Raw genomic sequence first — 27,624 nt, forward strand, 5'->3', positions numbered from 1 at the left:
GTTTGGCAACAGCTGGAGGGCCGCCAGTTTGACAAATGAGCATTTAACCCTTGCAGTGCAGTGGGCTCCCTATATAAATTCACACATGGGCAAGTCTATAGCAGGTTTGCGTGTGATGACCAGCTTCCTAACACATCCCATTACTGGACCATGTGCACCACAGATGCACATGGATCTAATTTTGCTGCAGTTGGCATTTAAAGTAAAAAGAACCTTATTTGAGGCAATAACAGGATCACTGTGCAGAAATAGCTGCTGTGACCAGTTGGACTGGTCAGTTCATGTGAGCCATCCATGTTTTTGTGTTCACATTTAAAGATGATCTGAAGTACTAAACCTGCACCAAAAAAGGCAAGCAGAGATCAAGACCTTGTTCTGCACTGTTCTGTGTGGAAGTAGCCATCTTGAGAGTCAGGGCTGCACTTATGTCATAGCTGCCTTCCTGATGACTAGTGGGGGATATTCAGGAAGCTGCAGAAAAAGTGAGAGAAGTACTGATCCACAGAATGAATGAAGCAAACACAGTGAGATTCTCACACTGCTTGCACTCAAATGCAGCTTGTTCTCCAGCAAGAACAGTAAGCACTACAGTAGTGGCATCATCAAATCTCACTCCAAGCCTCGTGTGAGATTAGCATTTAGAGTCAGTAGTGCCTTAGATCTCAAACTGTGGATATGAGGAGCACCTAGGCACAAGATTTTCACTGCTGTTTTTAGAAGGAATTTAAAGCCAAATATAAATCTTTCAGGGTACTGGTTAGGCACAATTAACATTTCTAGATATTCCCTATAAAGTAAAGATTTTCTGTCCTATGAGTTCAAGTCCAGTTGTGTACTGTAAGCTTATTTACCATTAATATAGTATGATATAAACCTTTTCTGATCACTTTCCTGATGAGAATGAAGATTAAAAAAGAAACAAAACTCAGATGTACCATACTTAGTTAATGACCATTGAATAGGTGGCCCAGATTTTATATAAAACCTTTATTTTTTGGATTTAGATACACTTTTGTTTTCCAGGGACTCCCTAAAGTAAGCTGGCAGAAAAAAAAAAACCTCAGAGCACAAGTGAAGAAAAAAAAATAAAAGTAATCGGGTACTTTTTATAGCATGCAAAATATACAGAGTACTTCCTGAGTACAATAAATAATAAAATCCTATTCTCAAAATGACCTTCATTAGAGCACATTTGTTTCCTGATATGCATATTCAGATTGCTTGGACTGTTTGTTTTTGTAAATATATGTAAATCCACATGCTGGCTGTTTTATTGTTAGAGTGGATAGGGAAATATAGAGCATATCTTTCATTAAAGTTCCTTTTTTTTCTTATACATAAATGTATCACTAATTTTTACCTATTTTATTTTTAATCCAGTAGATCTAGAAGAAAATCAAGATGGATTTGTACGATCCTCAGACTTTAGGAGCGATGGTGTTTGGAGGTTTCATGGTGATATCGGCCATTGGCATTTTCCTGGTATCTACCTTTTCTATGAAGGAGACCTCTTATGAGGAAGCATTGGCCAAACAGCGCAGAGAGCTGGAGAAGGGCCAACCGAAATTTGACAAGAAAAAGAAAGATAAAATCCCCGAAAAGAAAGGAAAGTCTAAGAAAAAGGATGATAAACCAAATGGGAAAATACCTGAGCAGGAACCTACTCCAGAAAATGAGCAGAAAAAAAATGACTCTGATCCTGAAGTTGAAGTAGAGGAGGTGAAAGTTCAGGGAACCCCTATAATGCCAGCTGTGGTCCCAGCTCAAGAGAAAATGGCACCTTCTCCTAAGGACAAGAAGAAAAAGCAAGACAAGAAGGTCCAGAAGGTGGAACCATCCCAGGGTCCAGTGATGGCTGTGACCAAGCCTGTATCAAAGCAGACTCCAGTTTCAGAGGCTTCATTAAAAGACGTGCGCGTGGCAGCGGGTTCTCTTGTTGGATCTCAGCCAAGTCCCTCAGCTCATCCACCTAAAACTCACTCAAACCCAGCAGTTACCAACCCTCCAAAATCTCAGTCCAACCCACCAGCAAGTGGTATTCACTCTGGTAAATCTCAGTCAAGCGCAGCAGTCACCAGCACTCACTCTGGTAAAAACCAGTCCGGTCCATCTGCCACCAGCACTCAATCTGCTAAATCTCAATCAAGTCCATCAGTCAACAATTCTCAGTCTGCCAAAATGCAGTCAAGCCAACCAGTCACCAATGCTCAGTCTTCTAAAACTCAGTCAAGCCAACCAAACACCAATGCTCAGTCTGCTAAAGGTCAGTCAAGTCAACCAAACACCAATGCTCAGTCTGCTAAAGCTCAGTCAAACCAACCAAACACCAATGCTCAGTCTGCTAAAGCTCAGTCAAGCCAACCAAACACCAGTGCGCAGTCTGCTAAAGCTCAGTCAAGCCAACCAAACACCAATGCTCAGTCTGCTAAAGCTCACTCAAGCCAACCAAACACCAATGCTCAGTCTGCTAAAGCTCAGTCAAACCAACCAAACACCAATGCTCAGTCTGCTAAAGCTCAGTCAAGCCAACCAAACACCAATGCTCAGTCTGCTAAAGCTCAGTCAAGCCAACCAAACACCAATGCTCAGTCTGCTAAAGCTCAGTCAAGCCAACCAAACACCAATGCTCAGTCTGCTAAAGCTCAGTCAAGCCAACCAAACACCAATGCTCAGTCTGCTAAAGCTCAGTCAAGCCAACCAAACACCAATGCTCAGTCTGCTAAAGCTCAGTCAAGCCAACCAAACACCAATGCTCAGTCTGCTAAAGCTCAGTCAAGCCAACCAAACACCAATGCTCAGTCTGCTAAAGCTCAGTCAAGCCAACCAAACACCAATGCTCAGTCTGCTAAAGCTCAGTCAAGCCAACCAAACACCAATGCTCAGTCTGCTAAAGCTCAGTCAAGCCAACCAAACACCAATGCTCAGTCTGCTAAAGCTCAGTCAAGCCAACCAAACACCAATGCTCAGTCTGCTAAAGCTCAGTCAAGCCAACCAAACACCAACTCACAGCCTGCTAAAACTAAGTCAAGCCCATCAAACGCCAACCCTCAGTCTTCTAAAGGTCAGTCAAGCCAACCAGTCACCAACTCTCAGTCTGCTAAAACACAGTCAAGTCCACCAACCACCAAAAAAACAGAAGCTGTTGTGAGCCATGAAGAGCAAAAATCTGAACCTGCTCCAAAAAAGAAGAATGCATCAAAGAAGAAAGCAGAGCCAGGTTGGTGACATTGTATAACCTTGTAAATGTCAGTGGTGTTCTGTCTGCAGATGGACCGAACATCCTGATGAGACATCCTAGCTACATGTAGGTAGTTTGCCCCATTGTCTCGTTGGCTGGATGGGGCTGTGTCAGATTTGAAAATGTGGCTGGTTTACAGGCAAAGAAAAAAAAATCACAAGTGTGTTTTTGAGAGGAGCTTTCAGACAGAAAAAATGCTTGATGCGCCTAAACGTGCATACATTTTTCTAGTGTTTTGAGGAAAAACATGTCTAAATGCATGTAGAGTATGCTCCATAGGAACATTGTTTTTTACGCTGATTTTTCTCTGCCAGCAGTTCTGGAATTTTTTTTCTGGTGCCTAGTGTGTATGTACCCTTTGCCTTCTGCTTTTCAAAGTGTTTTCTTTTGTCACCAGTGTAGATTTGTGTTCCTGGCTCCATAAATTGCCTGTTGCTTTCTCAGTTGGACTTACTAGCGTGGGCTCTAGTTTTACATACCACTGCTACAGGAATTTTAATTTGTATATATTTTTGAATGTTTCAGATTGATTATTTTTATACATTGTAACGTTTTTTAGGTTTTCTGCAGTGTGCTTTTCCAGTGTGAGACATTGCCTTTCAGCATCAGTTAATGCTGATGCTGAAATGAACCGATACTGGCAATGAACTGGCGATCTCTGTAGTACAGTTGGGACCTTTTTTGTCCTGTGAGTGCTCGGAGTATCAGACGGGGAGAGATGAATAGCCAGAGGGTTTAATTACTGTACAGAGACATTGTCTGGAACAGATTATTGTTTTTGATATCCAGGAAATTGTATCCACTGCTTTCTAGGGACAGAACAGTATAGATGGAGAGCAAAGACAGAGACCGTTCCATTGACGGTGTATCTGTTTTCATTTTTATGACTGCCTGGTAAAGTGTGTTTGCCTATTTGTTAACCTATATATATTTTCCTTTAACCTTGGTGTTTAACTGTAGTAAAGTTTATATATAATGACCATTACTCAAACATTTTTTCAGTTTTCAGTGGAGTATGGTTTAATTGTTAGCAAGGTTTTTATTGCTTTATGCACCCTTGGCGGGGAGCTCTCTAAGCTTTTGGGTTACTGGGATTGCCAAAGATAGAGCTGATGTTAGTTGAACTGGTTCATGTCTAAAGTGCATCTTTTGTATATTTGAAAGGGAATCCACCAGACCGATGATGTTAGCATTATGTCATCAGCTCCTTAGTGGTTTCTCCAAAAGAGAAGTTCAGCTTATTGTAGTGCAATAGATAGCATAGGATGTCAGATGCAATGAGACAAAGTGGTCTCAGGTGGACATGGGGTGTGAAGAAACATGGCAGTACAGGTGGACATGGGGTGTGAAGAAACATGGCAGTACAGGTGGACATGGGGTGTGAAGAAACATGGCAGTACAGGTGGACATGGGGTGTGAAGAAACATGGCAGTACAGGTGGACATGGGGTGTGAAGAAACATGGCAGTACAGGTGGACATGGGGTGTGAAGAAACATGGCAGTACAGGTGGACCTGGGGTAGGTAGAGACATGGCAATTACAGGTCAACCTGAGGTGTGAAGAAACATGGCAATTATAGGTCGACCTGGGATGGGTAGAGACATGGCAATTACAGATGGACCTGGGGTGGGTAGAGACATGGCAATTACAGGTGGACCTGGGGTTGGAGGAGACATGGCACTAACAGGAGGACCTGATATGAGTCAAGATGAAACATAACTGCCAGGGGTGGACTGACAACTCATGGGGCCCCCGGGCAATAGGGGATCATGGGGCCCCTGTATCCTTGCCCAAACTCAAAAAAGCCTATGAAAAAGGTACCAGGGGCATCTCATGGGGCGCCCTACTGACCCCAGGCCCTCGGGCAGTGCCCGAGTTTCCAAATGGTCAGTCCACCCCTGATAACTGCACAGGTTTCACAATTGCACTGTCTGAACTTTCATCCATCCCCCATTCGTCATTACCTGCCTAAAGGTACATACTTCCATGTAAAGCAACCTGCAGGTTCCTGGCATTTCCCAGCTGTGCTTCCCACCTAGATCCCTACAAGGCCAGAAGGTCATAGCTGGACCTGAACAGGTTCTTACTATGGTGCTATAAGCTATATAGTATGAACAAGGTATGTTTGAAAACACACTATTATGGTGCTCTTTGGAAGTATACTGTATAATTTGAGATTCAGCCTTGCTTGCATTCAGAGCAAAGTAACAGGTTCTTTTTTATAGCCTAGCCTCTGCTACTTATACCTGTGCTCCTGTTTGGCAACCACAGCCCTTGGACAGAACGTCTGGGTATGAGAAAGCATGTGACCTCTAACTGCTTTCAAGGGGCTTTCCACTGTAGACTCCAGATGTGAACAGGGCAAAGAAGCACAGGGAGGTATTAGTAGCAAAGGAAATGGGCTATAAAGTGAACCTGTTGTCTTACCCTGAATGGGCAGAGTGACAAATTCACCTTAACTGTGGCACTTTGCTCATCATCTTTGTGGGTCACTGTTGGCAGATTTGTGAATAAGAGAGCAATTCCTTTTCTAATCTAAAGCGTTGAGCCTTAATGGAAATCTATTTTGACAGAATTTTAAACCACAAAAGAATTTGGTCTATATGCAGCTCATCTTGATCTCTATTTGCTCTAACATAATTGGTTGTTATTACAATAGCTCCATAGGGTATATTGTAGAACACAAAAAAGCCTTGCCCGTGATCTCATTGCCATTGAAGATTTCAGGAACATCCAGCTCCAGATGCTTAAAGTGAACCTGTGCCCAGACTATGCACACCAAAGTAATTACATATTCTGAACAAGTATCAAAAGAGTTTTAAAATAAGCTCACATTTGCCTCTGTAGCTATAGGCAGTGTGAAGAAATTCTTTTTCAGAATTCAAAACTGAGGCACTGAAACCTAGCCACATGAGTGAGATGCCAATGCACCAAAATGTCCAAATAACATCAGCGCAGCACGCGGATGTATGTAACATATATGTTTACATACATTGTAGTAATGGATGCATCATCTAAGCAAAATCACATGAATGGGCCATCAAGCAAACGTTGTGTGTCCTGACATACAGCACTGCACTGCACTACAGTGCATTGCATTTCCAAAAAAAAGAGGTAGTGTTTAGTCCACCTGGAGTGTGATGCTTATTAATACTAGCATGCGTTCCTGCACCACAAAATTTTGAACCCAGCCCTGTAGTCTCTGTTGTCATCCTTGAGAATGAATTACTTGACAGTACAAGCAACTACAGAGGTCAGGGGTGTTTGGTTTTAAGCTCTTTTAAAACTGCTTGTTAAAAGAAAAGTATGGACTTTTTTAACCACTTCAATATAACCCAAATTAGTTTATAACCAAAAATTATAATTTTTCAAGAAATTTTTTTTTACATTTTTATTTTATATTTTTTTGTTATTTATGGGTTTTTTTTGTTTTTGTTGTTTGTTTTTTTTTGTACATACTGTCACCCCACCCTAGCAGTACAGTGTCACCATAGTGGGTGATTATTTTCTTTCTTTTTTTACACTGATTGCTTTTACACCCATAAAGGCTGTAAAAGCAATATTTTCTCCTTCTCTCTGGCTGTATTCTTGCACCCATTGAGAAATACTGTGCGAGCTGTGATTGGTCACAGCTTGTCACATGATACAAGGCTGTTGTGAATAGCCTTGTACCATGTGACCTCTGTGATCATTCACAGACTTCACAAGTAGTAAGCAATGATGTCAGGAAGCGACATCTTGTTTACTACTGTTCATGTGATCACTGATTGGCCAATCAGTGATCACATGATCGGGACCTCACACAGAGGTCTCGTACAGCGATCTGTGTTCCTCTGTGTCCGGAGGAATTGCCCAAAATGTAGGCTGTTTATGGGGGCCTTTAGTGCCTGAAAATATTGAAACCAGAGGACTTTTTGTTCATTAATTTGAAATTTATGGATAAGTCAGTAATGGCAGAGTTAAGAATAAGATATTAGCCACATGCAATTGTTCTCAGTGAGTCGACTAACTCCTACTTGAATTGTCAGAAAGTGCAGTAAAGCACAACCTTCACATGTATTGATCAAATCTGGTCACCCCTCTATATACATACATAATTATTTAACTCTACATAGAAAAAAGTTAATTTAACTGATTAACACCCTTTGATTCGATTATTTATAATAAAGTGAAAATATGTTCACCTCTTCTCCAGTATTGGGATGACCGTGAGTTCCCTTGCCTGTGCCAACATCTTCACCCGATCATCTTCAGGATCTTCAGGCATCTTGATTTGCCATGGTAGGATGATGTAACTCCCAGGATTCCTTTTATCCTGACACATGCGGAAACTGTGTACTCTGCCATGCATTTGCAGCTCCGTAGATATTCACAGGCAGATTGCGAACATGATGTAAGAGTTCCTTATTGAAGGACAGACTAGGGAATTTAATAAAGCTGTTGTGCTGTTTGTTCTGGCATTAATCCTTCTGGGTAATGTATTTTGCCATATTCATGAATCATATGCAATACTTTTGGTTCTGACAGCGACTCGTGCACCAAATTTAGGTAGTTCTAAACTCCTACAACTCCTTTGGCACAATGGATGCCCCAGATTCAAAGTAAAATACCAACAGTTTGTAACTTATGAAACTGGAGCTAATTAAGACCAACTCTCTTTCGGCGTATAGAGAGAGAAACTGTCCCAGACAGATTTTGCAAAAGTATCTCACATGCATTCTAAAAAGTGGGGCAGCATGTGCCAATTCAAGTACAAGTTGTAGACAGGTACATGAACATGGTGCATTCTGCACCACTTGTAGAATGCAATAGAGCAGTGGTCTAAAAAAAGGCGGCCATGGGGCCGGATGCGGCCCGTTGCCTGCTTTTATCTGGCCCTTTGGGCACTATTCTTCCCACTGTTACGAGACATTGTTCTGCCAACTGACACCAACAATGGGGCACCATTTCTCCCACTGACCACAATAATGGGGCACTATTTCTCCCAATGATAGGGTTCTGCTCCTCCCCCAATATGAAATGTGGAAATGTTTACTCCCACTGATGCCAGGACAATTTCCACTCCGGCTGGCCACAGCCCGGCCCTCCTAAAATTTAAAAAACAATAAACTGACCCTTTGTTTAGAAAGTTTGGAGACCCCGGCAATAGAGAGACACTTTCACAAAATCTGTCTGCACAAGTCTTTATGAACTCCAGGGATAGTCCACAATAAAAGGCCCGTCAGTTTAAATTGTGCACAATTCCATTTTAAGTTGATCTATTTTACATAATGTCTAACAAAAAAAAAATAAAAGTAAAAAAGATTATACATTCACTTTTACAAAAATTAGAAAAACAGAATATCATGACCTGTAAGTAAAATGCCACACCCCTGACCTTTTATTCTCAAAGTAAAGCTTGTTTGATATGACGAATACAATGTTCTGGAGACAAATGCCTCAAACTGGTTGTTATGATTTTTTTTGTGGTACTTCCTGGATGGCTTTGTGTGGAGCAGCGGATAACGTTTCAAGTGTTAAGTAGACAATAATTCATGGTGTGTCACTGTTTGCAACAACATAGAAGCCTTTCATTCAAAAAAAATGCCATGCAAAATCTTCAGTGTAATATTTCCAAACTAGTAATTACCTGGCAACTATTTTCTGTGTATGGCTCCTGTATCGGCCTACGTGTGAGGTAATTTTCTGCTTTTTTTTTTTTTTTTTAACTTCCCTCATCAGCTAAACAAGCAAGGCCCATCAAGTGAAAGCTGACTATACCTAAAGCTAAACTCCAGGGAAACAAAAATTGTGCTGGGGGCACCCCTCGCATTACAAGGGTTAAATACTCATTCCGGTATGGGGTCCACAAAAAGCTGTTTTACTTACCAGATCCTCTACTTTCACATGCTCCTGTCTCTGCAGCTTCTTCTCCAGCGGTTGCAGGTTCTCTGACTTCAAGACCAATACAGAGCCCTTAGACGTAAAAACGCAGAGGAACAGTCAACCAATGAAGTGCAGGGGAGTTAAAAGAGAAGTGCAAGATATGAAAAAAAACCCAAACATTTATACTCGCCTAGGTGGGTGCAGTATCGATCCAATGCTGCATCTGATTCCCGTTGCCTCTACACCAAGAACTGAGTGATCAAAGACCACTGATCGCTTGGTTCTCGGTCTTCGGAGAGCAGTGATTGTCAGTCACCGCTGTCTTCTCTGCCCCTCCAGAGCTCACTGGAGCACCAGGCTGTGGAGGGGGCCAGAGCTGCTAGCTCAGCTTCTAAGTTGCTTGCTGAGAGGCTGAACCAGCTGCCCGATCAGACATCTGGGTGGATCCTGACAATATAGTCGGGATCCCTTCAGAGTCTGGGCTGGCTGAGTGAGGTCAGCTGACTGCAGGCTTAGCTGAATATGGGTCACAGGAGTGCAGAACGAAGTGCACTCCTGTGACCCACAGGAGAAGTAGACCCAAAAGAGCTCTGGCCCTACTTTGCCTATAAGGAGAGCACTAGCTGCAGGGAGGAACCAGAGGATCATGTAAGTAAAAGTGCTTTTCGTGGTCATCCAGACATAAATGAGCATTTAACCCTTGTAGTGAAGAAGCAGCCCCACTGCAAGGGAGGATTTTTGTTCTCCTCCGAGATGGTCTTTAAGCAGTCTGTTGAGCAAGGATATCTAAGTCATCAGGTCAGATTTACTGAGATGTTAGAGATCAGAAATTTCCATCTAGTTTTACAGCAACCATTCATGCAAGCATCTCCATGTGTCGTTTCAGTGCAGTTTTATATCTGAGTTGTGTTTTTGGCATAGCACATACAGTATACAGTTGCAAGAAAAAGTATGTGAACCCCCTGGGATTATGTGGAGTTTTGCATGAATTGGGCATAAAATGTGCTCTGAACGTCATCTAAGTCACAACAATAGAAGAACACAGTCAGCTGAACATAATACTACACAAACATTAGATGTTGCCATAGTTTAATTGCACATAACATGTAAACATTCACAGTGCAGGGAGGAAAAAGTATGTGAACCTTTGGACTTAATAACTGGTTGACCCTCCTTTGGCAGCAATAACCTCAACCAAACATTTCCTGTAGTTGCAGATCAGACCTGCACAACGATCTGGAGTAATTTTGGACCACTCCTCTTCACAAAACTGTTTTAGTGTAGCAATATTCTTGGGATATCTGGTGTGAATCGCTCTCTTAAGGTCATGCCGCAGCATTTCAATCGGGTTGAGGTCAGGACTCTGACTGGGCCACTCCAGAAGGCATATTCTGTGCTGTTGCAGCCATTGTTTTGTTGAATTACTTGTATGCTTTGGGTCATTGTGCTGTTGCATCACCCATCCTCTGCGGAGCTTCAGTTGGCGGACAGATGGTCGTACGTTTTCCTGCAAAATGTCTTGATAAACTCTGGAATTCATTTTCCCATCAATGACGACAATCCGTCCAGGCCCTGAGGCAGCAAAGTAGCCCCAAACCATGATGCTCCCTCCGCCATGTTTTACAGTGGGGATGAGGTTTTGATGTTGGTGTGCTGTGCCTTTTTTTCTCCACACATAGTGTTGTGTGTTCTTCCCAAACAACTCAATCTTGGTTTCCTCTGTCCACAGTATATTTTGCCAGTAGTGCTGTGGAACATCCAGGTGCTCTTTTGCAAACTTCAAACGTGCTGTAATATTTTTTTTGGCCAGCAATGGCTTCCTCCGTGGTGTCCTCCCATGTACTCCATTCTTGTTTAATGTTTTCCTTATTGTAGATGTGTCAACAAAAATGTTAGCATGTGCCAGAGATTTCTGTAGGTCTTTAGCTGACACTCTGGGATTCTTCTTTACCTCATGCAGCATTTTGCGCTGTGCTCTTGCAGTCATTTTTACAGGATGACCGCACCTAGGGAGAGTAGCAACAGTCCTAAACTTTCTCCATTTGTAGACAGTCTGTCTTGCCGTGGACACATGAACATCAAGGCTATGGAGATACTTTTGTAACCCTTTCCAGCTTCATGCAAGTCAACAATTCTTGATCGTAGGTCTTCTGAGAGCTCTCTTCTGCGAGGCATGGTTCACATCAGACAGTGCTTCTTGAAACCAGTAAACCCAAAACAGGTGTGTGTTTTTTAAGGGCAGGACAGCTGTCAGCAACACATCCAATATCATCACACTGATTGGAGTCAAGGTTGGCTCACTCCTGGCTCCAGTTAGCTCTGGGAGAAGTCATTAAGCTTGGGCCTCACATACTTTTTCCTCCCTGCACTGTGAATGTTTACATGTTATGTGCAATTAAACCATGGCAACATCTAATGTTTGTGTAGTATTATGTTCAGCAGACTGTGTTCTTCTATTGTTGTGACTTAGATGACGTTCAGAGCACATTTTATGCCCAATTCATGCAAAACTCCACGTAATCCCAAGGGGTTCACATACTTTTTCTTGCAACTGTAGTTCAGATTATACTTTGGTTAAGGATGCTTTTTTTTTTTTTTTTTTTTTTTACCCAAATGCTTCTTCTGGTTTACCAGCAATGGAAAATTAGTAGTTTCTGCCACCAGGGCTTGGGAAAACCAGTCTCAAGGCACACATATGCCAATGTGCGTAGCATGTTCTGCTTTTATGGCTGAAATGCATGGCCTGGTCATATATCTCCAGGGGTCTGTGACACTGAAGAAGTTTCTTCTTTCCAGAGTGAGATTTAGGCTAGGTTCACACTACGACTACTGCGGATGCTATTTGATCCGATTTTTAGTGTGATTATGTAGTGCGACTTGGTTGTGTTTTTTTTTAATGTGTTTTTGCTGCCTCTGTGTTTTGGTCAATGATAGGCATATTTGCTGTGACAGGGAAAAAAAGCACTGAAATTGCATCAAAAATGTGAGATTGCATGTAGTTGCATTTATGGTGCATTTCCATTGAAGTCTATGGGGCCAAAGCCGCACTGTGGTACAGGACTCTTCTCCATGATCACGCCATGCTGTTCTGCATTGATGTGAATGAACACCACTGTGATTTCCATTGTCATGTGATTCTATGCAATGTGAAATAATTTTCATGTTAAGCTGCACAGTCCTGGCAGTGCTTGACAGAATATAATCTAAAAGGATTGTGCTTGTGGTGACCAGACGTCACCCCACAGAACAAATGCTGAAAGGTAGAAAGTCATCAACACTCTAAAATATGTTCCAAAAATGTAATATAAGCACATTCCAGGGAATTAACTAAGCTTTTTGTGTCATTCTAATGGTGTAGGAAACTGTTACAAGTGGCGTGCACCACATTGGCTAAGCAGATAGACCTGTTTCAGGCTTATCTGCATCAGTTTCTATTTTAGTGTGATTAGAAATTGGTGCAAGGTCTACAACTAATAGAGGGAATTCGTAAGCTTTTCATTAAAAAATGTGTCACAGATTCTCACCAGGTGTGACCTTGTCCTATGGGATGTGAGCTGTTAGCACATATCCCCCTATCTGCTTGTGTAGTAGTTGCACTACACGAGCAGTGCCTGCAGAGTGAACACCCTCCTCCCCCTCACTCTTGCTCTGAGCAAGCTCCAGCTCTCTGTTCTTTGTGCTGTGTCAATTAAACAGGGCAGCACAGAGAACCAAATCTGCTTATTAACAAAGGAGCTTTTGCTAAATGATGTTTAGGAGAGTGATGCAAGCATTGTGCTTGCATCACTCTTTGTTAAAGAAGAAGTGTAGTCAAAGCTTTTTTGGCTGTACTTCTATGGATCAAAGGAGTGCAGTTCGTTCTGTACTCCTGTGACCCGTTTTCAGCCGACAGTGGGCTAAAGCCTGCTATCGGCTGATGTCATAGAGCCAGTCTAGGCTCTGAAAAGATCCTGACCATGTGGTTGGGATCCACTCAGAATCCTGGACTTGCAGCTGGCTCAGCCTCTCAGCTGCACTGACCCCCTCCCTTCCCCTCCGCAGCCTGGTGCTCCAGTGAGCGCCGGAGGGACAGAGCAGAGAGCCGGTGACTAGCAGTCACTGCTCTCTGCTGAGAGCGGAGAGGAGAACTAAGCGATCAGCGATTGTTTAATTACTCAGTTCTCAGTCTTCAAGCTGGCGGGGAAGAGATTGGACTGATGCTGCATCCACCTAGGTGAGTACAAAGTGTTTTTGTTTTTTTTATAAATCCCATACTTCTCTTTTAATTCCTCCTATAATATCAAAGTCAAAATGCCAATATTTCATTACCTCATAGGGCACCCTGAGGAACACATACCTCCATACACACATGGTTATGTCTAAATGGGCCCTTAAAGTGTTACTAAACCCACAACAGTAAAAGCAGTCTGTATATGCAGTAAAGCATGCTTGTTCTACTCACTGTGGAACCTAAGGGATTAATCCTCTGCATTGTGTGAAAAGGCTGTTTGGTCCTGTCTTCTCTGATCCTTCCCTTCTTCTACTGTCCCCAGTTTCTACTGCTGAAAGTATTGAGCTCTAGGAGTCGCTCTGCACATGCTCAGTTCAGTGTGTACTGCTTTTTTTTCTTTGGGAGTTGCATGTGATCAGCACAGGGTCAATCAGCATTGTCCAGGCCAAGGGTCAGGGGTTATGCAACCTCATAGGACAGTCAGATCAGAATGAAAACTCCTCCTACAAGCTTTAACCAATGCTCAGCTAAACACTGAAATAAGTCACAAGACTGCTCTAACTGCTGATGAGAAAAGGCATTTAACAGTTTATATTTACTAAAATAATTGCATGTTCTGTGTACTGTGGGAGACCAGATATAGTGAATGGAGGGTCCTGGGTTTAGTAACACTTTTTAAAATCAATATATACATTTAGAAATATCATATGAACACATGTATGTCACCCTGCCAGTATGAATGAGGCTCAAGTTTTTCCTCCAATGAAAAATGTTCTGCTTCATTCTCACAGTTTGGCATATGTGATTTCTTTTTCTATAAATTACGCAAGGTTTGGTATGAATCTGGTCAGACGCATGAACTAATGACTTAGAAAACCATTTGTAACTGCTCTGGTGATGGTCTGCTTCTGGAAATAATTGTGGACTGTGCAAGCTTCTCTCTCGTACATCAGAAAACAACATTATGGACTGCTGAAGCAGTACCGAGCACACTTCGTCCATAGGGGGAGATTTACTAACATTGGAGCATTCCTAATCTGATGCTTCAGTTCATGGCAGCCAATCAGCTTCTAACTTCAGTTTTTCAATTAAGATTTGACAATAAAACCTGGAAGCTGATTGGTTTCTATGCAGAGCTGCACCAGATTTTGCACCATGCAGTTTTAGTAAATAACGCCTATATAGTGTACACAACTCAACAGCTTCTACTTCAGACTGGGACGCAGTAGAAATGGTTCTTCTCCTTTTGGAAATGTGAATATGGTTTGGTAAAGATCTCTAGATTACCCGCTGTACAAATCATAAATATTAGGCCCTATTCATAACTGTCTATTTTAGGTGCAGTACGTAAAAAAAAAATAAAAAATCTGCTTGCTGCATTTTGTATGCGCTTTCATGAAAATACATGTTATATAGAGTTCAGTGATAAGGCACCTAATACGTACATAAGGGAGAATGTCACCAGCACACAGAGGATCACCAATATGGGTCCAAAAGTTTTAATAAACGATCACATAGTTACAGCAAGGCAACGTTTCTCGCAGGACTCCTTCATCGGGCATGTGACATGCGAGACTCCGAAATGTTGCCTTGCTGTAACTATTTGATCATTTATTAAAACTTTTGGACTCATATTGGTGATCCTCAGTGTGCTGGTGACATTCTCCCTTGCTGATTCTGTTCGGTTCCAGCCGACGGTCACTGCAGCACCCACCTATACACACAGCCAGTTTTTAACACAGGAACGTATGCGTTTGGATTGTACACTTGTAATACGTACATAAAATACATCTTCAATGGAACACCCCTAAAACACGACATGGAAGATTAGGGCTAGCTGGAAGGGAATTCAGCCTCATCTCCCTCCGCCATCTTGCCAGTGCTGTCCTTGGGCAACTGCTGGGAGCCAGAGACAGGCACTCGCTGAAGGAATTTCTTTTCATGTCCTGCTTTGACTTTGGGACAGGAAGTGAAGGGAAATCTCCCTAATAGAAAACTGACAGGGATTATAAACCTCACAACAAACCCACCCCCAAAGAGTTTTTTTTTTTTTTTTTTTTGCGTTTTACCTTCAGTTCTACTTGAAATGCAAGCGGTGTAAATACCCAAATTTGACCAGGTATCAGCCTTTTGCAGTCTCTGTAGAGCAAAACTGGAGTTTGAGAGAAAAATAAAGCAGTAAAAATGTCAATAGGAGGAGAAAGCAGAATTGCCCCTTACTGTGCTGCTTCTCCTTTCACTGTCTAGTCACAGGCTGGGTTGGGTTTGGGACGACCTGGGCTCAGAGGTAGCTAGTTGAATAATGCAGGTCATCAGAGTAAAAAGTACTGTAGGTGTAATCTTGGGATTAAAGGTGAATATTGCAACAAAAGCTAGTTTTGTTTTTGTTTTTTTTAATGTATTTATTTCTTTAATGGGCTATTTATATTTTATTTTATTTTTGGCTGGAGTTCTGCGCTAATTTGACAAAACGAGAGTGCTTTTGTGGAAGATGCTCTGTTTGCCATGATCGGCAGCATCTATAAACCGTGGCAGGTCTTTTGACCCAACTGAAATGTCCTGTGTCATGTTGAATTATATGGTGCCACTGCACTCTACTGGGTTGCTGTCCTTCCAGCACTTTTCATTTGTGTGCCAAAACCTCTATCAAGCCTTGTCCCTTCCCACTAAACCCCATGCTGTTTCTTTGCTGTTTCAGGGCTATTGCAAAGAGCTGCACTGCCAATTCACACAGCTGTAGAGGGAGTATGTCTTTTCAGGCCACAGGAGGGAAGAGCAGCTGTGCACGTGCTCCAGAATACATGTATTAGAAATAAAAGTAAAAAAAAAGACTTTGCATTAATATCTTTCACCCTAACACTGAGCCGCTGTGTTATATCGCATATGATAGTGTGCCAATGCGATCTTCTAAAACACTGTGCCACCCTTCACCGATAGATATATAATAACTCCTCATAAAAATCATTTTAGCCTGGGACAACATATATGCAGTGCGGTACATCGCATGTGATTCACACAGGAACCATGACGCATTCCTGTGCAAATCACGTGTGATTTGTATGCTGTGTAATTGGAGCCATACATTTTGTATGGTTCTAATCGCACCGCACCAAAAAGGTGCAGGACCCTTTCTTGGGTCCGCAATAGAATCAGATCGCATGGGTATTCACACCTATGCGATCTGATTCTGCACTTCGCACCGCATTTTGTGGACCGCTTCCAGGGTGTTAACTTAACATACACACCCGCAGCGGTTGAGTTTTCTCACGGGGTACGATTCTGATGCAGTGCAGAATTTGCACAGAAAAAGCTGCAAATTCCACACCTCATCACTGGGAACTAGGGCTTAAAGTGTTTGTAAACCCTCCATATGCCCAGTGAAGTGACTGGCCTCAGCTGATACACAGAACTTAAACAAATCCCTCTACATACATTGTGCCTGTTTACCTGCAGCCCTTTTCTCTATAGCTGTTCAAAGTGCAGAATTTATGCAGCATGTTTCAAGTTTCAGAATACAGGGGACAGGGAGCTGAAGATGCTCTCTACAGAGCTGATTGGAGGGAAGAGACACCCCCCCCCCCCCTTCACACAGCACACAGAAACAGAGCAGAGGTTGTCAATCACCAGCTTTGTTCTGGAGCTCCCTCCATTGTCACCTTCTTTTCTCTTGGTGTCAGGAAAACTTGTCAGAAGGGACTCAGGCAGATAGCAGAGGAAGAGGCAGTAGACAGAAATGACACTTATGCAGCCCATAGATGACTATAGTTTATTCCCTTCCATGACGAGTGGCAGAACAGGAAATCACTTGAATCACAGTCAGGGTTGATAGATTAGTGCCTCCCACAGCACTCTTTTGTTCAGGGCGGGGGGGAGGATCTGGGGTTGCAGTGAGCCTTTTCAGCTGTCAGAACACAATGATTATGGCTAGCGACTATAGCCGCCAGCAGTAATCAAATGTAAAAAAAAATCTAACTGGCTGATTGTACCCAAGTTGATCCATCAATTAAGGCTCAAGGTTTTTTTTGCCTTTTATGCACTTTATGCTTGACGGTAAAAAAATAAGCTCCCCTAATACTTACCTAAGCCCCATCTCAATCCAGTGATGTGCACGAGAACCTTGGCTCTCTGGGGACTCTTTCTCCTTGACTGAGCAGGAGCTACTTGCCTTTAATATCACTTTAAGTTATCTGAACGGAGACAAGTACACTATTGAGGAATGTGCTTTATTCATATTTCATGTCAGAGGTTTAGAACCACTTTAAATCGAGATTAACAATGCCTAACACAATAATATAAACATTATGGACCGAACGATCTCACAGAACTATATTATAAAATATTCAAATACATTTTTTAGCAATTTATGTAAATGTATGGTTGTGGTAAGGTCATTGGAGCAGGAGCTGTAATATTTGGGATGATGGGGCCAAAACCAGTTCCACCAGCCATTCACATTATAGGTTAAAGAATTTTCGAATGCAGCTCCTACACTGGTACACTGCTCTCTTCCTCCAGGCTATGGGTTTTTCTGGTTTTTCCAGGCACTAAATGTAGTTTGCTATGAGGGTAATCAATGCTGTGCAAGTACTTTTCTTGTAATAAAGAGTAATCTGATGACTGAAACCAAGACCTCTGGTGGGTAAAATGTTTGTCTAAAATTCCTAATAAACTAATGCTGGGGGCTCAAAGGTAATGAATATTTGCTGTACCATGGAAACAGCTTTGAGTTCCCTCTGTCTTCTAACTTACCATGCTGGTAGTGGGCCCTTTTAGTTAGTGGATGTTAATTTAGCTATGTTTTTATGCAGTTTCCAATGACCTGGATGGCGCCCTGTATCTTCCATACAAGACAATCGTGTCCACCATCAGCAGTATGGTCTTCAGTGAGGGAGAAGCACAGAAGCTTATTGAGATCCTGATTGAGAAAAATGGCATCAAGCAGGATACTTGGCACACGGTAAGACAATCTTTTATGCTAAATTGCTGCATGACATCCCTTTCTCTAATGTGTTGTACACAATGGTATGAAAATGCAGCCTGAGGATTTGTTGGTGATTGAGGACAACCAGACACAAAATGTTCTGTCCTCACTACACGTATCCCTGTCGACTCGACATGCAGCGAAACCCTCTTATTCTGCAATAAGCCAGACTGAATGTAATCTTGAAGCTGTATTAAAAAACGGGTGGGGTAAAACTATTGAAAAATCAGATGAGAAATGCATATCATCATTATAAGAAACAAACACAATGAGATAATTAAGCTATAGATGGCAATAAGTCCATTGTCACCAGCAATGCTGCCTTTTGGGAATGTAAGTTAGGCCACAACATGTGCTGCAGAGAATTATGGCTGGTTCCTTTCCCTCAGTTAGTTATTAAAATGGAGTCTGAGCTCCCAGGATACACCTGTTTCCTTTTCTTAGAATGAAGGATGATGGGAGCTGTTATTACCTAAACAGTTTCTGTTTTTTTTTTTTTCAAAACAGTAAATTTATTCTGGGCTCCATCTTGTGGCCAAATTCAATATTGCAGGGAGGACAGATATAATAAAGTTCCATGCTAAAAGCAGAACATAAAATTATATGCTCATCTGGTTCTGAGTATGCATATTGCAGAAACTTTCCAAGACTTTTCCCAGCAAATGCAGGTCCAGATATCGCCAAGCCTTCTACAATCCCAGCAAGTCCGACTCCATCCAAAATTTAGTGTGTATACCTGTCCCAATGGCCACCACTCCAGGACAAGATATTAGGGGAAATCTATCCACCTGGATCACAGACCGCAAATAGAAGTTGATATAGTTTACTCTCCACAACCCTGCTAAAAACTAAAAAAAATGGGGTTGGGCTTTCGAAAGACAGAAATACGGCAGCTACTATAGTTTGAAGTTGTAGGCTCGGTATGTGATTAAAGTGAATTCCTCAAGATGTTATACCCTGAAGTAGGCAAAGAAGAAAAGACGGACAGAAGCCAAAATTTCACAGCTTCTGTCAGTCTTTTATTTTTGTCTGTTTCATTGTTGGGGAGATTAAAAAAAAAAAAAGAGACCGAGTAAAGTACATTTTTAGTAGAATGGGGATGGGCTAGAAATAAATTCCTGAGTGGCAATGACAGCTGCTTTCCGCATTTACAGGTGTCACATGGACTATAAGGCTTCATGCACACTGGACATTTTTACAGCTGCTGTTTTAAGCATCAGGCGTTTTTTTTTTTCTACAACCAGTAAACTCCCCAGCATGGTATCCATGCACACATAGGCTTTTGTCAGCGTCTTTTGGAAGGGGCTGGAAACCCCCCCCAGAACTACTGCGTTTGAAGAGGAGTTTTTCAGCTGTGAAAGTGCTGTAGCGCTGAAAAATTTGACTATCCAGCATTTATGAGCGTTTTTGAGACTCATGCTTTTGTGGAAGTATAGTTTGCTAAAAACGCTAAAAAAATGCAAATATGCTAAAAAAACCACAACAAATCTTGCGTTTTTAATGTGGCATTCTACAGCTAACACTAGTGTTTTTATAACGTCCAGTGTGCATGAGGGCTTTGTGAGAAAAAAATCTCCCCAGTGGGGTCACAGACAAAAATAACAGAACAGAGAATAAATGTTAAAGCTTCATCTGTTAATATTTTGACTTTCCTCGTTTCTCCCTCCCCCGTCATCAACATAATATTTTTAAATAAAACCTTTCTGTTTTAATTACTTTTTTTTTTTTTTTTTTTTGACCCAGTGATTTCATCACAGGGTCTCTGTGCTTGAATGCACTGAAGGCAGATCATGGCTGGTGGCAGGGACTATTATGGTGCTGTTTATACCTGATTCAAGCAATGGGGTTATACAAATGTTAAAATGCTTTCATAGCAGGTATCAAGCTCAAGGAAAGGGAGTTCTAGGCAGCCTGCATTTGCACCACCCTAGGTAATACCAAGGGCGGACTGACCATTTGGAAACTCGGGCACTGCCTGAGGGCAAAGAAGTCAGTAGGGGGCCCCATGAGATGCCCCTGGTACCTTTTTCATAGGCTTTTTTGAGTTTGGGCAAGGACACTGGCCCCATGATCCCCTATTGCCCGGGGGCCCCATGAGTTGTCAGTCCGCCCTTGGGTAATACTGTCACGTGATGCTGAGTTTTCATGATTGAAAGTTAGGCTTTGAAGTAGCTGTTTTTTTTTTTTTCAGTACTGCTGTCAATCAAGATATTTTACTTTTGTAATGGAACAATACTGCTACTGGCTCACTTTTACCTGGGAATCATTGCAAAGTTCTAAGTTATTGATGATGATTGATTTGCTTTTAGTAAAACCTGCAAAATGTTGTACTGTTTGTAGAATTTTAACTGAATAAAGAAGCTATTTTATCTGGCGGTTCCTGTGCATTTGATTAAATCCTTCTTTAGTGCAAAGTAAAATGATCGAAAATCAAGCTATGGTACTACAGATGGCAATGCATGTCACCTGATTGTGCAATCTCATTTGGATCCAGTAAATTCTATGTAGTGCATGGGCCTGCCTGCTTGGATTTAATCACATGGATTGTTCAGTTGGGCCCTCGATTTACATTTTGTTTTTGGTAAATCTACAGTTGATTGTACAATACAGTATATGGCCAGCTTATCCAGTTCATTAATCCCTCCCCCTCTTCCTTCCTTTCTAAATCATAGTGCCTTAAATTGGCCATATATGTAAAGATTTCTTTTGTTCAGCCTAGCTTGCAGAACAAAGAACTTTCAGCCCTGGTTCACACTGATGCGGTGTGGAATTGGCAGCGTTTTTAGTGCGAAATTGCACAGCATCAGAAAGGCACCCCGTTCATGCGAACCGCTGCGGGTATGATTGTTAACAACACCCTAAAAGCAATCTGCAAAACGAGGTGCCCTATGCATAATCGGATCGCATGGGTGTGAATACCTATGCGATCAGATTCTAGTGTGGACCTAAAAAAAGGGTCCTGCACATTTTTTGTTAGGGTGCAGTGCAAATAGAGCCATACAAACTGTATGGCTCCAATTGCACCGCACACAAATCGCATGTGATTTGCACATGAATGCGGTGCAGTTCCTGTGCGAATCACATGCGATGTACCGCACATATGTGAACCCAGGCTCACACTATAAAGAGTGTTTTTTCTTATTTATCATTTTATTAAGTTTAATATGTTATGAGTTGAGCGCAACACTATTATTTTTGATTAAATATTTTTGTGATCACTTTTTCAGGCCACTCAGAAAGGAGATCCAGTTACAGCTCTGAAAAAGCAGTTGGAAGAGAAGGAGAAATTATTGTCAGCAGAACAAGAAGATGCAGCGGCTGCTAAAAATAGGCTGCGGGAGATAAATAAGGTGGGTTGAGCTGGTGCCTGGAAACCCCTCCTGTCCTGTACAGTCACAAAGATCATCTAAACCTTGCTTGATTTTCGACTGCGTTTAAACCAGGAACACACTCGCAGATGTACATAGAAAAGTATCAGCGATAATCAAAAGAGAGCAATAGTAAAGTTGACATACGGGACAGTCCTTTGTTTAAAATGATTGTATGCAGGGCAATTAGTGCCAGTGCAAAAAATACACAAAGAATATTTTGAAAATATATGTATTTTTTAACAACTAACATTCTACAATGACCATATGTAAACATCCTGTATGCCAGAATGTAGACTTTAAATCTGAACTTTAATCCACTTATATTTTTTTTTAATGTTTTTTATATTTTGATAAAATTCACATTTTAATAGTGTCTCATTCAGAGGCCTGGAAAACTCTTTCAGGGTCTTTAGTTTTTTATCACAAGCAGAGATCTGTAGACTTCTTAAACTTGTTGCCCCCATGATACAGTTCACTGAGTGAATATTTACTGAGATTCCCCAATATCTGGCTTTTTTTTCCCCACAAAAGATTAATTTAATTTAAAAAAAAAGGGAATATCATAAACATAAGCATGGGTTACATCTGAATATTATATTGCTAGGAACATCTACCAAGTACAATGAGAGTGAGTCAAGAGTAAGTCACAAACTTTTGCACAAACACATGCAAACTGGTGGGGTGGACCCCGTATGAGCCTAGAAGGGAAAGGGAGAGGAGTGTGCTCATGGGGATGGAGATACGAAGAAGTGTCGCCAAGGTCATACATTTACAGGTAGCTGACCGGGGGAGGTTCATAGGTAGTGGGAGAGTATTTTGGAGAATGCACGGGGATCAAGTGGTCTGAGGTATGTTAGTTATCTTTATGACTCTTGACCAATTATAGCCATATCGGTCCTTACCAACTAGGGACACTAAACCTTGTAAAGGGGGCATAGGGTAAGGGATCGGTTGAAGATGAGTACTTGGTGGAGTAGAGTGTGAGAGACAAAAGAGTTAAGAAAGGAAAAAAAAAAAAAAAGGGGGGGGGGGGAGATAGGGGGATAGGAACTATTGGATGCAGGGAGGGTGTCGGGAGGTGGTGACATCTGTCCCTTACTCCTCCCGCCGTGCAAAAAGGGGACACACCATTCCCCCCATGCCTATACTGTTAACAGTCATGGGATGAGGTAAAGGGGGCCTAGGCTGTTAGACCTCTTCTGTCCGAGCGGATCTGCTGATGTCGCAAGCCTTATAACACGGGTAAATGAAAGGAGTTCCACATATGCTTGACTGTGCGGGAATTAGGATGGGGAGGTGTTGGTCAAAAGAGTGAACTCTTCGGTCGTCTGGAAGTGTGACTAGCATGCCTATTTAGCTGCGAAATCCACTTATATTTTGTCTTCCCTGGCTCCTCTTATGCCCTCTTGTCAACATGCTACGGAAACTTTTAAAGCAGGATTCCAGCAAAGGCCAACTAGTCTTAAAGTGGTTCTGCAGGTTGAAGGCTGAGGAGAACGCATTGAGTGCAGATCTGTCCCCAGCCCCTTTATACTTACCTGAGCCCCATCTCGATCCAGCAATGTGCACACTCTCCTCCTTCTCATGAGCTCAGAGTTAGCCTCATTGGCTTCCACTGCTATCAATCACAGCCAGTGAGGATGGGCGTGGCAGAGTCACGCTCTGTGTGCCAATGGACACACGGAAAATATAGTGGCTTGCTATCTGGGCACTCAGCAGGGAGGAAGAGCCAGAAGCACTGGCGGTGGACCTGAGAAGAGGAGGATCAGGGCTGCTCTGTGGAAAACCATTACACAGAGCGGGTAAGTATGACATATTTAAAAAAAAAAATAAAAATATGGGTTTACAATCATACAAAGACACAGCAGGGAGGATTCCCCCCCATCAGAAAGGCATCAGCAAGGCAATCTATAGCCAGCAGTGCTGTTCAGTGTATTCTGACAGCAGGGAAGACTCCCCATTGTCACAACACAAAGACACAGCAGGGAGGATTCCCCTCCATCAGCAAGGCAATCTATAGCCAGCAGTGCTGATCAGTGTATTCTGACAGCAGGGAAGTCTCCCCATTGTCAGAATACAAAGACACAGCAGGGAGGATTCCCCCCCCCCCCCCATCAGCATGGCAGTCTATAGCCAGCAGTGCTGATCAGTGTATTCTGACAGCAGGGAAGTCTCCCCATTGTCAGAATACAAAGACACAGCAGGGAGGATTCCCCCCCATCAGCACGGCAATCTATAGCCAGCAGAGCTGATCAGTGTATTCTGACAGCAGGGAAGTCTCCCCATTGTCAGAATACAAAGACACAGCAGGGAGGATTCCCCCCCATCAGCACGGCAATCTATAGCCAGCAGTGCTGATCAGTGTATTCTGACAGCTGGGAAGTCTCCCCATTGTCAGAATACAAAGACACAGCAGGGAGGATTCCCCCATCCATCTTGAATAGGTAGATGTGGGAATCTGGTCAGTTTTTTTTCATTCAACCTGCTGGTTGAACAAAAAAAAGGGACTTATCTATTGCCAGGTTTACTTTGCCCTCTTGGCAGCTTATGGTCATAACAAGTCACCTCTCCCATATCACAGTTTCACATTTCAAGGCTGTGCTCTGCATACATTGTGTTCGGTAGAGAACAAGTTTTATTAATTTATTTTTTAGATTATTTTTTCATTGTACAGAAGCATTCCACACTACGATATGCAACTGGTGCAGCAAGATAATTTTTTTTTGCTTTTGAACTTCATCCTGATGTAACAATGAGTATAATAAAACAATGACCAAAAGGGAGATTTTTGAAAACTGGTGCACTCAGAATCTTGTGCAGCTGTGTATTGTAGTCATTCAGCTTCTAACTTTAGCTTGTTCATTTAAGCTTTGACAATAAGCCCTGGTTTATACTAACTACGACTTTGAAACATCGGTGTGGAACCACAAAGTCTGAGTCGCACACATTTGAACGGTTTCTTTGCCGACAATTGGGTGCGACCTGCCTTGCGATTTGAGACTTCAAATGGCATGACACGTCACACCGGTGTGTACAGAGGCTAAAACCTATAAGCTGGCTGAGTACTATGCACAGCTGCACCAGATTCTGTGTGCCCCAGATGTGCAAAAATACAGTTATTTGAATTCAATGGGTTTGAAGCAATATGTGTTCTCAGATGACCTTTGCGTGGCAGCTTGTGCAAAACATCTGTATCCTGAATATTGCTGGGAATAGGGACATCTAGTGGGAATACTAAAAGCAATGACCCAAAAATGGTCACCTTTTTATAAAGAAGTTTTACATATAGGGGTTTATTTACTAAAATACAGGGGCAGAGACCAGGGATATGGTTGGTGTTTTGCATCATGGAGAAACCTAGGTTTTTAGTGTCATGGGCTTCTTTACAAGTTACCATGTGCTACCAAAAGACTTGTAATGTAGAACATCTATTTTTGTGACCCATCAACCCCTCCATATCTTCATGGCTACAAGGTGTGAGGAGGATGGTAATAGAGAAACATTGGCTTCCCTACCTGCCAGAACCATGCTTGGCGATGCCTAGCTTGAGCTCTCTCCCTCCTATAGGCCCAGTTAGGTGTCTCTAACTCCCAGCTATTAGCATGTACCAAATTATGGAGTATGCACTCACACTATAATTCTGATTTCAACTTCCAGCTGGTTTATGGCAACCCAGAACTCAAAATCTACTTTGGAGGGTAAATTAAAATCTACTTAATCCTCTCTAAAGTGTGATTGGGGGAAAACAAGTATAGAAACTTCTTTGATAAGCATCCACCTTCATCTTCCTTAGGTGACTACAGTTCATGTCCAGCAGTGCTTACTATGTTGAAGAATTGGTAGTGAAATGGTGACTTCTTTCGGCAGACAAGGGAAGGCTGTGACACTATAGAACCATAACTAATCAGCATTATGTCACACTCACAAGGCTTAATGCAGTAATATGGGGGACACTGAAAGTGACACCATACAATATCCTTATTCTCCAGAAATAATCCATACACATCCACTACTTAATGGCCCTGTAATTTTATTTTTCATTAAATTGTTTCTTACTATGTTTTTCTGCCTCCTTGTAATGTCCTCCATGAGCTCCCGAACCTTTCTTTTTTCCCCCATTTGTAAGCACACGTTATTTGCAGTCGTGCTGTGCCCTATGCACACTACAAATTCCATAGTCCATAAACTCTAATCCATCTCAGGGGAGAGCAAGACAGGGAGGTGGTGTTCTTCCATACCATGAGACTCCATGGAATAAACGTAGCCACCCTCTAACAGGAAGTCAGATCACAGCAGCAAAATAAGGAATTTGGGGATCTGTAGGAATTGTAAATAAGCACCACACACTGAGCAGCTCCAATTGCAAAGAACGTAGAAAATGGCCTCAACCTCCGCTCCTCCCAATAGGCCATGTGTGACGCGTTTCACCCTATCCCCAGGGCTTAGTCATAGAGGGCTGGGGTGAAACGCATCGGTGGGCATGGCCTAATGGTTGGAGCAGGGGGCTGAAGCTGTTTTGCACTTTCTATGCACAATTCATTATATTGCTTACTGAATTGGCACATACGCCAGCCTCCCATCTGGAGTGGGATACCAGAGCAACAGCATCGGCACTTAGAACGGCGCTCCATTAGTACATACAAGGTCGCATGGAGATCTGAAGGAGGCTGAGAGCAATAGAAGGGACTCTTTTGAGTTAAGAAATATACTGAATAGAATAGTGTTTTTTTTTTTTTTTTTTAACACAGACTTTAGTGTCTCTTTAGAGTAGTATTTTGCACCACCTCCTTAATTTTCGGTCTTTGAACCTGCAAACCAGCCTGATCTGCTTATTACGGATCCTAGGTCTATAAAGATCTCTCGTGCCGCTCACCTATCAATTACTGGGGCTTTCATGATTGTTAAATTTTGTGGCGAAGAGAGGAAGTGTCAAACCTAATTTATGTCTCCATCTCTTACCAATGAGGAGTACATTAATAATAATGTAGTCATTAGCTTCCTTGAGTGTCAGGATGTTTTTCTTAGCAGTGTGGTCTCTCTTTATTGCATCTGATAAGGATGATGTAATCCTCTTTGTTTGCACAATGTTGGACCTCTCTGGAATATTTCATTTTTATGTTTATACTCTACTCTACTCTGCAGGAATTGGCAGCTGAGAAGGCAAAGGCAAACAGCGCTGAATCCAAGCTGAAGGATCAGATCTTGTCTCGAGACCAGGAGATTAATGCATTGCAAGCCCGAATGCAGGCTAGTTATAAGGACCATGTGAATGAAATCCAGCAGCTACAAGGAAAGGTACATGTATAAAATACAAAGGTTACAGAACACAATCACAGGGCTGATAACTAGAGGTGGGGCACAATGTGGAGTACAGGAAAGGCAACTAGAGAACAGCATTTAGAAAGCTAGAGCACTAGCAAGAACTCAATAGATATTTAGATACTTGAGAGTTTTTGTTTTTTTTAATTAAGTTCTTATGGGTGCAGTACTTAATTTGTTAGTTAATCACTAGCTACATTTTTACTTAGTCTAGCTGTGTTTCAATTAATAACTTCTAAAGCATTACACTTGTGATCCTGATGAATGTATTGGAAGTAACACCAATTCATAAGTAATTTTCAAATTTGTCCATTTCATATACCCAATCACTTTTAGGGGAATTTTAATACATTGTTAGAAGTTTCTTCTTTGAAATGTGTACAGCATTAAGTTAAATACCTCCTTATTTAATCAACCTCTTAGTGTCTTCTGCTAATTTGGCTGGTTTAGCGCTCGCCTAAACCATATTTTTTCAAACGCATATGCAAGAAAAATGAATGTATTTCAATGTGGCTAGTTTACACCATTGTGGTGCTTTCACTTGCGTTTTGCAAAAGTACAGTATGCTGCATTTTTTCACACCAAAACATAATTGGACAGGTGAAAGCAGGTAAATGTAGCTCTTAAAAAAAAAAAAAAA

General features: G+C 42.0%; 1 protein-coding gene across 4 annotated transcripts in view; it reads left to right on the forward strand.

The window, feature by feature from the left end:
• The window catches only part of RRBP1 (ribosome binding protein 1), a 116,054-nt gene that overhangs the window by 41,016 nt on the left and 47,414 nt on the right, over positions 1–27,624 (forward strand). For 3 of the 4 annotated variants that reach the window (XM_089686518.1, XM_089686521.1, XM_089686520.1), the window contains exons 2-5: positions 1,381–3,217; positions 18,122–18,270; positions 21,522–21,644; positions 26,808–26,960. In XM_089686518.1, the coding sequence (XP_089542644.1) occupies positions 1,402–3,217; positions 18,122–18,270; positions 21,522–21,644; positions 26,808–26,960 (2,241 nt within the window). In that variant the 5' untranslated portion in view covers positions 1,381–1,401. The remainder of the gene's footprint in view (positions 1–1,380; positions 3,218–18,121; positions 18,271–21,521; positions 21,645–26,807; positions 26,961–27,624) is intronic. The other variant, XM_089686519.1, reaches the window with a different exon arrangement.

Source organism: Staurois parvus, unplaced genomic scaffold (assembly GCF_062004578.1).
Source record: "Staurois parvus isolate SC_StPar_1 unplaced genomic scaffold, SC_StPar_1.0 ptg000401l, whole genome shotgun sequence".
NCBI lineage: Eukaryota > Metazoa > Chordata > Amphibia > Anura > Ranidae > Staurois > Staurois parvus.